Genomic DNA, 13199 nt, shown 5'->3' with positions numbered 1-13199 from the left:
CGGTCCATGAATATATACAGGAGTTACTCTTTGGATATGGGGAGGGGCCTGGCGCGCAGGGAAGACATGCTCCTATTTAAAAAAATAAAATAAATAAAGGGCACTTTCATAAGTGCACTGCCATGATAAATGAAAGCGCACAGATGTAGCCAATAAGGGATACATCAAGGTGTCATTGGCCAAAACCTATTTTGACAGATCTTGCCATGCACTGACTTTAGAAATATGTCCTCCTGGCATCGATACTTGCAAAATATTTACAGCTCCACAGTTCTACTGGCTGTTTTAAACTTATAAGTGGGAGGTGGGGGGGATGCCTAACTGTGCATGCACAAATCAAATAGGCATTTACAAGGATACTATGTGATCTTACTTAACCCTAGATGTGAACTGATGTAGAGCTCAGCTAACATTTTGTTTGAGTGTAGGAGAGAGGATTGGAACAAGACTGCTGATGAAGTACATAGCCCTGCATGGGATCAGAGTGCCTGTGATAACAGACCTCTTTGTTTCATTGAAGGCATTTGATTGACCCCATGTGCCAAGCAGGACAACACAATCACGGTGTATACTCAAGAATAATATGATAATTTAATGAATGTATCTTGCAAGAAGAATAAGAGTCAATATATTCAAACAGTCTAAAGCACTCTCTTTGACCTGAACACAAAGGTTCCTGCCAAACATGAGAAGTCATACTCCCGGGAACAGTGACAACATTTCCATTTCGTTCACACATTTGTCTCTCCCACACATCAACTCTCAATTGAAAAAATGCATTGGTAGTCCATTCAATATGTACAGTATATTAAAGCTGGTTACAGTGAGAATGCTGTATTCATGACTGACAACTGAAAAGACACTCTTAGGAGGGGAATTGTTGCATCAGCTTCCGAGGACATATTGTCTCTGACTTTTAATGTCACTGACTGAGACCTGAATTGCTTTAGCAGATCCACTGCACAGATCCAGTTACTGTTGGCCTTCCCTCCTGGTCTCTACCATAGAAACCACACAAAGAAATCCATTTGATTTCAAACAGTGACGGTTTCTAGCAATCGAACTGCTGATTGATGGCCCTCTGCTATATTATGCCAATCTGAATTTTCATAATTGTATGGTTTCCCAATGTTAGTTTGGTGAGTTATGCATGCAGTAGAAACATATGCTCTCAATTCTGAAAACGTAATTCTATGTAAACAGTGAATCAGACCCCAAACAACCAATATACAGATAAGGACCTTGCTCAATTACTAGTCAAAATAAAACAACCAATGAATTCACCAAGTCACCTGGAACAAATGTTTCCAAAACCTATTGAATCTCACTATTAACCCATGTAATGTCCTGCACTAATAGCAGGTTATTTATGAATATGGAACATAAGATACATCTCTCGAAACAGTATTTCACCCGGACCTGGTTTCATTAATTGCACCACACTGCACATAGTTAAGCCCTCAAGTGTAAATGTATTTGTGTGTGTAGGAGGTTTTAGTCTACTGTAACTTTGCTGAAATGCAGACATTCCCATGTTGTAAAGCAATACTTCTTTTGAACTCACACCTCTTTTTAACATCATTCACCTCCGATCCAGCTAGCTGACATTGGAACTAATAATTAAATTAGTGTTGATTCAGGCCACCGCAAGATATTTGGCAGAACGGGAGGTCAGACCAAATCGACCATGGGCAGGAGTGGGGTGAGAGGTGTAGGTGTCTCTCAAGACAAGCTTTTGAAATAATTTCCACAGCGCTGCAACCCTCCAGTGTCACGTCTGAGGAGTGGGGGGGGGGGGGTGGGGGGGGGGTTGGGACCTATAAATCTACAATACCAGTCTCTCAAAGCCTCTCTTGTTCTCCTGAATGCTGCGATAATGCTCCATTGGCAATGTGGAATTCAGCTAGAAGGTTGAAGCTCACTTCCTTTACAGCAGTGGGAGGCTCATGGGCTAGGAGGTACATTCACAGGACCTCATAGAGAAGAGCTATAGCTGGACTGTCCAACTCTCCAGGACATAGTTATGTACTATGGGGCTGTAACTGCAGCTATTTCACTTAATTTTGGATACTTACCTGCTGTTGAACAAGCCCTTGGCCTCACGTGATGTCTTTGAGGGTAAGGTATGTTATAAAAAAAGCCCAGACTATGTAATGATGAAGTAATTATCCAAAGATTCCTACCTAGATTCATGGGGAAATGCCAGTAAAATCACAGGAGGTAGACAAGATGCTGCAGGGAATGGAAAGCCTACTGCAATGCACCACGTGTGTGTTTGTATGTGTGTTTGTGTGTGTATGTGTGTGTGTGTGTGTGTGTGTATGTGTGTGTGTGTGTATGTGTGTATGTGTGTATGTGTGTGAGGGTGCATGCCATGCATCTGAGTGTGTGCCACATGTGCATGTGCAACCACAAAATAGGTTTAACAGAGGTCTCACGCTCCACCAATGATTGTGTGGACTCATTATCTCTAATCCATAAAGGGTCTGTTATGACTGAGTGAAACCCATGGGAATCCTTGCCATATCGTTTACACTGAATGAGGAACCCAATTGTGAAAGCAACTTCCCTATCACTGCGTTAAAGCATTGAGTCTCTCTGTTGACCAAGCATTTCCCATTAAATGTATTCAAATGTAATGACTCGTCTGGTATGTGTGCTGTCTACATCTCTGAACCTCAGTTATTTTTATTGGTTGGTGTGTTGGAGAGGAAAAAACAAACATTGATTTTTTTAAAGGCATTCTCAGAAGTCCGAACGTAGTCTTAATATCTCCTGGAGATGACAACACGACCGGAAAGGCCCCCAAGACCCACATAAACAAGCAGAAGATGACTTATTCAAGTTTCAGCATCTCTCACAATTGTGTAGTTGTGTGGAATGGACCGTTACTTTAAGCCAACACTTCATTTAAGTGACTCGCCCATTAGTGTCCTGAGGTGTCTGAGATGATTGTTCTCTCTCCTTCATCATAGATATAACCTAGTAAGGTATAGACATGCCCTACTAACCCTACACTGCCCACAGCACCTCTGAAGTTTTTAAAAGGACAGAAACTCTGTTTTAAAAGTTTGCCTGCGCATGGCTGGGCTTGCAGCATCCTTGGCAAGTCAGTCACGATGGAAGTAGAGGGTTTTTTTCCACTGCGAAGACAGGCTGCAGAGAGAACGTGTACCTTCAGGGAAAACGCTTAAGACTGTTTTTCCCATCTCCGCCTGTGTAGTCGAGGTCTCCTCACTGTCTGCCAGTACTTCCTGTGTACATGCTGAGGTTAACTTCAATCTCAAAACAATCTCTGCGTTGCCACAGTGACCGCATCAGCTATGGTCAAAATAAAACCTGGAAATCAGTTGTGCAAGTGGACAGTGCCCCAACTCTTAATCTCAATTCCCTGTACCAGCAATCACTGCAGTAAGATGAATGTAGAGTCAGCATTGACACATGTTACCACACAGGCAAAGCTGCTAGGTGTCACATTATGGAAACACTGGTTCAATAAAAATTATAAAACATGTTTCTTCAACAACTGGTTAGACAGTTCAAAAACAACATATATTTGTGCATGTGATGATGAAATTTGAGACTGATCCAATAAGATTGCAAAAGCAACTAAAAAAAACAGATCCCTATGACAGTACATTAAAGAGGCTAGTTGAGCTTAAACAGAATTCATCTTTGGCAAAACAGGTGTCAGTGTTTATAAAAGTTGAGTAGATATAATTGGTTGCAATAGTCCAATGGAATCTCTCCTCTAAACATTCTCAGGCTTCAAGTCCTTGTAATGAGAGGGACCTCTGTCCAAATGTCTTGAATCACCGATGTCAGGCTAAACATTGGCCTATGGTCACCATTCTCAGGAATGGAACACAGTCTCATAGTGTTATTGTTAAGACCTTTTTCACCCCATGACTAAGTATACTTGTTATTGCTGTATGTCTACAACACAAAGTATCGTCAGTTCAGTTGGTAACATATGGCATCTCAAGCATGAAGGCAATGGTGTAGTATTATACTTGAGCGTCAGATTACAAGGGCAGATGTGTGGAGGTGACAATGTCAGGAGGGTAAAAGGGTAGCGTCGTGTGATTTCTAGCTTGTTTGAAGACTTTTTTTAATAATATATGTAATATGCTTGCCTACCAGAATTACCCTCTAACTAGTCAGCTTTTTAGAATTTGACTGTCCCTCAAATCACAAAAGAAAATTAATCTTTGAGTTATAGCTAGCTGATCAGAAATAGTTGCAGTGAATATGATGGCTGAATAAATAGACGTGTAGTCTGACTAACTTTATGCCTGCTAATTACATAACTGCATAGTTAATGCTTGAGGCAAGTAAACAACGAACATGACACAACAGCTCTCAACAAACGAGTTGAGGCAACATCATAGCTAAGGACAACCGGTCTGCTCATGACATCTGATATGTTGTTCATCTGTCAGTCTGACTAAATGCGCGGTTGTGTACACTGCCGCACCTGAAAACCAGGATATCGGTTACGTGTCGCCTCACCTAGGCCTATTCATTGCGGTCCATCACTGTGACGACTGATACCGAACGAGACCTGCGGAGAGGATACAAGCACATCGAAGCACCTGCTAAATAAAGTGGGTGCTCGTAGTTTAAGAACAGTAGGCTACTCTTGGCAGAAATTACTGCTCAATCAGCCTATCTCCGAATTCGATAAGTGAACTGCTTTTAGTTGCTTGAATATTTATTGCATTATCATCAACGTCGAGGTTGACATTGCAGTGGGGAACGAGATCTGATAGGCACTAATAGGGATTAACGCTCTTCGTCTTTCGTCGGTGTCCACCTGGTTAATCTGTACCTCCGTTTAACGATTCAAGAAGATGCCTGTTCAAATTCCGGACGATAAAGATTTCATCTCTTTCAAGGAACAGTGCGAAAGCCAAGAAGGATGGATTGCTCGCTACAACAAGGGAGGCGTGACAGTATGGTGCAGGGCTGAAGAGAGTAAAACTGTTCAGAAACTGAAGGTAAGTCTAGTATCAGCGTCTGTGAAAGTCTGCACTGCGGAGAGTATAATTAGTGAATGGAAGTAGGAAAACCGTTTGGAAACTGATTCGTATGCTGTCAGTAGCACTTTCATCCTTCTTTAAACTTGAAAGACGATATGTTTACTTTTATACACAACTTTCCTTTGTTTAGTCTATTTGCCTCAAACAGTCTAGTTAGTGTAAACTATTAGCATAGAAATATAAATGAGATGTTAACCATGTTCTAAGGTGGTAGTTAGTTGAAGTATGTTTTGAAGATGTCGCTTAGTCTTTGTTACAGTTACCATGCACAATCATTACAAACCAAGCATATCTCAAATACAAATAACCAGCTTGTTTCCAACAGTATTACAGGTGATCATCGACAATCCTGGACACTCCAGAGGTTACTGTTGTTTAGCTTGAACATTTTAGTTTTTTTAATTGTCAAAACATTCTGTATATTTTTACAATGAGTACATATGAAAACATTTACATATTAGCACACAACTTTAAGAGATCCTCAAGTCATATTAGTCCTGTGAAAGAATGGAATGAGGACCTCTCACATTAACAGTGCTGGATTACATTACATGTGAGGGTGTTTGAAGTGGTATATTCATAGTGGTATATTTGTGGTCCATTTCCTTCTTGGTGCAAGGAATGCATGATTTAGGGATTAAAGATCAGTTCCACTGGCCAAAGTTTGTTGTCAAGCTGACTGTCAATGAAAATGCATAGTAACATAATTACATACATAGTTGATAATGAACTTAAAAATCCCCATATTGTTTGAGATTCAAACCAATTGCTATGCTTTAATTTCAGAGGAACCAGCTTCTTACTATCTATCCAGCCAGAGAGAGTTATAGAGCAGGCTGCACTGCCTCTTTAACCATATTAGTTGCACTCAGCACAATTACTAGTGAGGGAAATTCTCCATCCCCTGCACTGCAGAGTTCTGTGTGTTCCTCTGTTGTGTGTTCTGTCTTTCACAGCAACAGCAGAACCCAATAACATTCTCATGAATTCAGATGTCTGGCTTAGAAATGCTTCTGCCTTGCAACGCTCATTGGAAACTAATTAGGCAGATGCACAGGACAATAATAACAGTAAACCTTCTATAGATTTTGCAGAGAGGCAGTCATAAAAGTAGACCTATGCTCCTGTATCAAAGTTATCTTGCTTGTCACAGATTAAATATTGCAGGCTCATAATTGTAAATGTAATTGATAGATTGTTATGATGGGTAGGGGAGGGTATAGCTCAGTGGTTAGATAACTTCTAATCCCCCCTGTACTGTACGTTGCTTGAGATGAAAGTGTCGGCTAAATTAATACATTCTTATTATTATATACACCTTATTGTTATCTTAGAGGTCCTATTACAAACGGTCTACTGTGCCTTTCTGTATATTGTTTCATTTACATATAAAATTCACTATGGCTTGCCAATAGATTGATAGATCCATCATCAAAAGATAATGGAAACTTCCTCTCGTCCTATCTCCTTCTAATGTGTATCTTAAGGAAGAGGGTGTTTATGTCCTTAATAGACAAGCTGTCCAGCATGCGTTTGGCCTGAGGGGAAAGATGAACCCACACAGACATTAGGCCACAGGTATCGCATGGCCCATTAGGTCTGTGAGGGCTCAGCCAAGCTGAGTAGAACCAGGTTGGGTTATGCGTAAGACTAGTTGATCAACAGCCTTAGCCTGCCATGGAACACTAGTCGCCTGTGATGCCTCAGGGTAGAAGCCTCTCCGAGGTGAGGAGCACCCTCGAGACGTACTGAAAAATTAAGAGTGGAAAACTGTGGCAGTGTGCAAGCAGCACCAGGGGAAACCTGAGACCTTCAGGCTAGCTACTGTATTAGCCATTGGCTTCAAAGAACCTGTCTTGAAGGAAGAAGAGAGGAATCATGTTGGATCCATTTGACCCCCCAGCCTTCCTAAATTTTAAAATAGGTCTGGAAAACCTGAGGGGTAAATAAACGGCATGATACGCAGGATCAAATCTGTAATATTTTTGGGGGTTCTGTAGATGAATGAAACTGTTCCCTACAACAACGAAAAAAAAATAAGAGTTGATAGACATTGATTAATTATTCATGAATCTTTACTGGAGCGGTGATGCGTTTCTCGTCATGAATAATTGAAAGCGTTCGCAGGCACTGACGACATTCCATTCGGAGGGGCTGTTGGTTCCAAGAAAGCCGTGGGTGGAAATATGGAGAGACTGTCGTTGGGGGTGGACGGGGGTGTCTCATGAATGATTAAGCTAACGGCAGTAGGGTACTGATTGAGTTACATGGAGCTTCTTCTGGGTTGACCCGCATAATATCTGATGGAGTTACGTTACATTCTTTCAGTTCAGTCAAAACCCAATGAACGAAAGAAAATACTGCAATAGAGAGTGGAAAGAACTGACATCCTTACCCGAGAAGGACAGACTTCCATCCTCACTAGTGAATGAATTCTCTGAGTTTTTAACTATCTTGGAAGCTAGATGCCAGTCTTTGAGATGGTAAGCTCATAACAAAGCAAATAGCCCAACTCCACTGTACAGTTCTTATTTTCAGATGAGTATTCAACTCCAGCATTTTCATATTAAAAAAATATGCAAGCCTTTTGAGGATGTGAAGGGCCGATTCAAGGGAACTCCTTTCAAATAAATTCAGTATCACAACTCTAAACATATTTTCAATGTTTAATCCTGCCAATTTTATCCTCTCTCAGAATGGCAAAGAAAACCATAAATGGCCTAACGTCACTGGATATCCTAGGGTACATTGCATTCGGCAGCAGTGTTGCGGTGAAGACTCATCAGTCACTTACCAATGTGTCATAAGCTGGGATGAAATCCAATGTATTTGTTATTGTTCGGCAACAGCAGTGGGTGCTAGCTCACACAACTGCCTCGGTAAAAAAAAAGAACAGCGACAGTAAACAAAAGTAATATTCATCAGAATATCATAATCATCAGAATCTGTTACTTTTGTGATTTGGGATTAAGCTGATTCTCTTTAAAACATTTCATTCTTTCATTCTTTTCACGTTGTCGTTCTTTCGTGTCTTTGTGTTTGTTCTTACAGATGAGAATAGTGTGCAAGGACGTGACGGCAGAGACCCTTTACGATGTCCTCCACGACACGAGCTACAGGAAGAAGTGGGACAGCAACATGATTGACACCTATGACATCGGCAGACTCACTGTCAACGCAGACGTAGGATATTACTCCTGTGAGCCCATTGTATATTGATAAACCTCTTGGAATACAAATCAATATTTAAGACATGTAAACTATAGCTACAGTGCTGCAGCAGAAGGGTATCGGTGACTAATTAATGGACAGTAGGGATAGTCTTAACACTGTGCGTGTGTGCGTCTGTGTGTATGCATTTTTTGTGATCAAGAGAGACAAAGAGAGGTTGACTGAAAAGAGATAGAAATAAGTAAAAAGAGAAAAACCAGGGGGAGTAATTGCCTGCGCGGAATCTTGCTCCTCAAGGTCAAAGCAGAGAACATCCAAATTCTTTAAGCAGAGCTGGAGGGATAGTGGGAGAGAGCCCCACAGCAACTCATATGGAGCACTGCCATACACCACCTAATGCTTCAGTACAGCTAAGTAGTCCAGAGAATCAATGAGACCTCATTCATGGCGGAGGTTTTCCCCTCATGCAGCGAACCTTTCTTCTGTAATGATATGGTGAGCAGATGAAGAGTTATGGCAAGACATTGATACCATGGTTCCCACAGAGAGGTGACAGAGCAGATTTACAGAGTACTAACTTCCTTTGTTCTGTCTGTCCTCTCTAACGTTCTAACTTTGATGTGTTTTATGATGCTGATTATTGCTTTTCCACTGTAGCACAGTCATAGAGTAATTTGAACTAAACAGATTAGGAAAACATTGATTCTTTACAATGGCTATCAAAAATTGTGTTGAGATGGATGGATTAGTCATTTTGGGCTCTATGTCATGATAGAATTGCTGCAGTAATGTGCTGCATCCTTGTCAGTAGTGCGATAGACTTAGGTATAGTGGTAAAATATACAGAATAAACTATTACTGAATGTAAAGTAGATGCACCAGAAGTCCCCCAAAGATTGGCAGTTTATCAGGCATACTTATCCTTTTCATAGAAAACGACTAAACTGGTTTGTTGACTAATGTGGGTAGTGATGTTAACACACATTCAAATCACATAATAAGTAATATTCCATTTGTCATTATTTCAATTAAAAGGGAAGTGCCCAAGCCCATTGAAGAACAGAGATTTTGTCACCATGCGATCCTGGCTCCCTCTTGGTAACGACTACCTGATCATCAACTACTCTGTCAAACATACGGTATGATTGTGGCTGGCTGTGAACTTTTAAGGGGGGGGGCGAGGGGGGGGGGTTCCTATATACAGTTGTAAAATCAGATTACCCTCTGCTAAATCTTCCCTTTCAACCACTAAATCCAAAGTGGAATTCAAAACTGAGACCATGACCTCTGTTAAGAGGGCATCCACACTCAATGCCAAGAAAACAACAAGATCAAAAACACAGAAACAGGACAGTATCTCTCCAATTCTTCTTTACATGAAATAGAGGAAAGAAAATGTTATGCTAACTGGAAGTATAACAAATGTCAAATTCAATTGCCCAGTGGGACAGCTTTGTACAACTTCCTAGACTGGGCAAGGTCCTAATTTATGTCTAGGAAAGCGATCCCACGTGTATTGTGATCAAGTGAACAGCTGAGCAGTGTCATTTGTACGGTGTAATTAGTGCCACTGAATAATAGACGAGCCTGAATGTTCCCCTTGCAGAAATATCCACCCAAAAAGGACTATGTCAGAGCTGTGTCACTGCAGACCGGTTACCTGATCCAGTCCAACGGAGCCAGCTGCTGCACCCTCTACTACCTCACCCAAATGGATCCTAGAGGTAACCCTCTAGCTATATGTATACAGTATGTCCAAAATGATTTACATAACAGCACGTGTTTTTATGTACATGGAACAGCCTGACTCCTGTGCCTGCAACACTGTACCAGGTACAAGAGGATCACTGTGTGTTTGGGGTGGGATGGAGACATGGCATCGACTGTGTATATAACACCCAAAGACTGCTGTAACTGCCCCCACACTGGACAAGCTCAAATATTTCTGTGTACACAAACGCAATCCTTAGATGTACTCAAACAGGACGAAACTGGGAAAGATTGCGTTTCAGAAGGTTTCTTTTTTTTTTTTGTAAACATGTTTTCCAGCCTACTGCTTATCTAAGATTTCTGGCTGGGGTAGTGAGGGGGTGTGGGGTGGGGGCGGCCGTCCGCTGTTGTATGCACAGTAGTATGCCGTTTCTAATGCTGATTTGTTTTCATCTCTTTTTTTAAATCGTTAGCCATTATGGGAGTCTTGTTCTCCTTATTCTCCCTCTTCAGATAAGTCAGATCTTGAGTTATAGTTAAATATAGTTATAGTTATATATATATAGTTATATAAATACAAGAAGCCTTTGATGCCACCAGTGAAACCACCTCAATAGACATGTTTTATGAATTTGCTGATGTCATGCCTTTCCACGCAGCTCGTAGATACAGCCTTGATAATTAATGTCTTCCGTTGGCGTTTGCTACACTGTACACTGGAGCATTCCCAAGCCAGCTGTGCATGGCAGACATATGGGACTCTCCCACAACCCCAATGCGCACACACAAGACACCATAACTTCAACTATGAATGTGTCTTTACCACACCCTTCACTGTGAATATTGTCAACACTGTAATTAAGCCTGTATGTTTGTGTTTCTCATCTACAGGTTCCCTACCTAAATGGGTGGTGAACAGGGTGTCTCAGTTTGTTGCTCCTAAGGTAATGGGCCTCAGCTGGTTGAAAATGTTGAGATTGAAAGAGTAGGGGAGAGGCTTGTATAAAAGATACAAGGAAAATGGGATAAAGAAAAAAGGGTATAGGTTTGTGTGTGAATGCATGCATTGTGCACTGTGTTTGGAGTTGTGTTTAGAGTTGTGAATTACTCATCATTAAAATAGTAAATGTTGTCTCTCTATTTACTGAGAGACAAAATGAAAAAGAGAAAGTGAGAGAAATACAAAACTCAAAAGGGCTCCATTGCCATCTTATTTACGGAAAACTGCAAGTAAGGGATACCTCTGCTCCCATCTAGTGGTGATATCAGCTATTAGATTTCTCTAACAAACAGATTTTTAAATCACAATCAGCATTTATTTGAAAGTAGGTACTGTAAATCAATCAAGTTATGACTTGAAAAGATTAGATCAAGATTAATAAGAAAATAAATCATAATGATGTCATGTCAATTAGATAATGAATTATTGGAACACTTTTAGTTAAGTGTTATTTTGGCTGAAAGGCTTGTACAGGTGTCTACTCTCATATTTAGTCCTTTTTTTTTAGCAGACGCTCTTATCCAGAGCGTCCATACAGTACACATTGGTTCAGAAGCAAATGAGATGGGTCCTATTTATCACTCTAAAACACCCAAACAACCTTCAAATTCCCCAGAGTTAACCCTTTTAACTTTGAACTTTTAACAACTGCCAAAACATCTGCATGCTTTCTACAAATGTACAACATGAGTAAGTGTGCATACTCCATCCATCTATCCCAGGCCATGAAGAAGATCTACAAGGCCTCCCAGAAGTATCCAGAGTGGAAGCGAAAACACAACCCCAACCTGAAGCCGTGGATGTACCCCGAGCAGAACACCCTGCCCTGCATAAATGTGGCCGACCTAACCATCCAGAGAGCCGACTCCTTGGAGAACATTGACGAGAGCTGCCTAAACGAGGAAAAAGCACAACACAGCGACGATGAAGAGACTTAAACTACCCCACAATCCGACTGTCTGTACATAAAATATACTGGAACCTGTGTGCGTTGTGTGTGTGAGGGTGGGTGTGTATACACATGTACTGTACATGTTTGACCTATTATTTTGACCTGCAAATTTTGAGCCTCACTGCAACGTTCTGTTTTATTTCCGGGGTGGAAACTGTACAGAGAATCCAGTCAGGGGTTTTTAACTCTATATTTTAAAAAAGCATGATGATTTGGGACAGAATATTAAATATTTTGATAAATATGAAATATTTTGTGAAATATTCAAATATCTTACAAATTTGCTAGCTGCTATGTGCATCTTGAATGTCCATACTGTGTACTAAAATGGACTACAGCTTGATTAGGTATGTCCATAATGTAACATACCATATATTATTGTTTCTAGTTTTGTCAAATTGGGATCCTTATCAATATTCAGTGTTCCATAATACTTTAATTTGTTTATCTTTGTTTGATTTGACCAACAGCTCTCTCAGAAGACTTTGACATTGGATTCGCAAGCCTGAAGTGCCCCCTAGTGGTAGACATGTGTAACAGTTCCACTTTTCAGGAAGTCATGAGTGTTGGAACAATGGAATGTGTCCATTTGTAAGGAAATGAAATACCACAAAGACAAAATTACTTTTGTACAGTGGCCTACTGAGGTATCTGAATTTAGTGGGTCAATTGCAGCAAAATAATTAAAAAAGAAACAGAAAAAAGTGACTGATCAGTATTTTGGAACACACTTTCAGGGTCGTTATGTTGTTGTTGCAGTCATACCTTGGCAATGCGTGTCCCGATTAAGTATCAAAGATATTCCCTTATCAATAAAGTTTTTTTTTCAAGGGATGTCATTGTGTCAAAATATACTCATGGGATTTATCAGATATCAGTGATTAAAATGGTGAGGATTGCATCCTAATTACACACTTTCAGATATGTTTTGAGTGACTATCTCAAGGCTGGAGTAAAAGTAACATTTTGATTTCAGTGTTTATGTGCAACTGAATCCCTTTTCATACATAAAAATGCAGCTGTGGGCCAATCCTCAGAATCTCTATTGTCTCAGGCACTTCCTGCTTCCCATTGAGCCACTTCCTGCCTCCATCATTCAGGTTGTTGTTTCTGCAACTGGGAGGAAACACCACTGTTGACTGATTTCTTGCAACACCAGAACCTCTTGACTCCACAGTTCTTTGGAAAAAAATCATCCTTGCCTAATGTAATTGTTCATTTGAACTGAAGTTCTAAAATGTGCAATAATACAATTGTGTTTAATATAAACTTGTGTATCTTCAATAATTATCATTGGAGAGCTGTAGCTGTGTTTGGACAGTGA

At 40.5% G+C, this 13199-nt stretch overlaps 1 protein-coding gene across 2 annotated transcripts; it reads left to right on the top strand.

The window, feature by feature from the left end:
• Window positions 1-4699: 4699 nt before the first annotated feature.
• stard15 (StAR-related lipid transfer (START) domain containing 15) lies at window positions 4700-12705 on the top strand. Of its 2 annotated transcripts, XM_084699002.1 has the most exons (7): window positions 4700-5000; window positions 8094-8241; window positions 9249-9352; window positions 9820-9937; window positions 10815-10867; window positions 11646-11880; window positions 12346-12705. In XM_084699002.1, exons 1-6 carry the CDS (start codon window positions 4854-4856, stop codon window positions 11859-11861), a joined length of 786 nt encoding a protein of 261 aa, XP_084555128.1. In that variant the 5' UTR covers window positions 4700-4853; the 3' UTR covers window positions 11862-11880; window positions 12346-12705. The 2 variants fall into 2 exon arrangements, with proteins under 2 accessions (XP_084555128.1, XP_084555127.1); XM_084699001.1 differs by having other exon boundaries at window positions 4703-5000; window positions 11646-12705.
• Window positions 12706-13199: the final 494 nt, after the last annotated feature.

This window comes from Hypomesus nipponensis, chromosome 1 (genome assembly GCF_054491055.1).
Source record: "Hypomesus nipponensis isolate SF chromosome 1, ASM5449105v1, whole genome shotgun sequence".
Lineage (NCBI taxonomy): Eukaryota > Metazoa > Chordata > Actinopteri > Osmeriformes > Osmeridae > Hypomesus > Hypomesus nipponensis.
The sequence above is the reverse complement of the archived record's forward strand: the minus strand, read 5'-3'. Positions and strand labels throughout refer to the sequence as shown.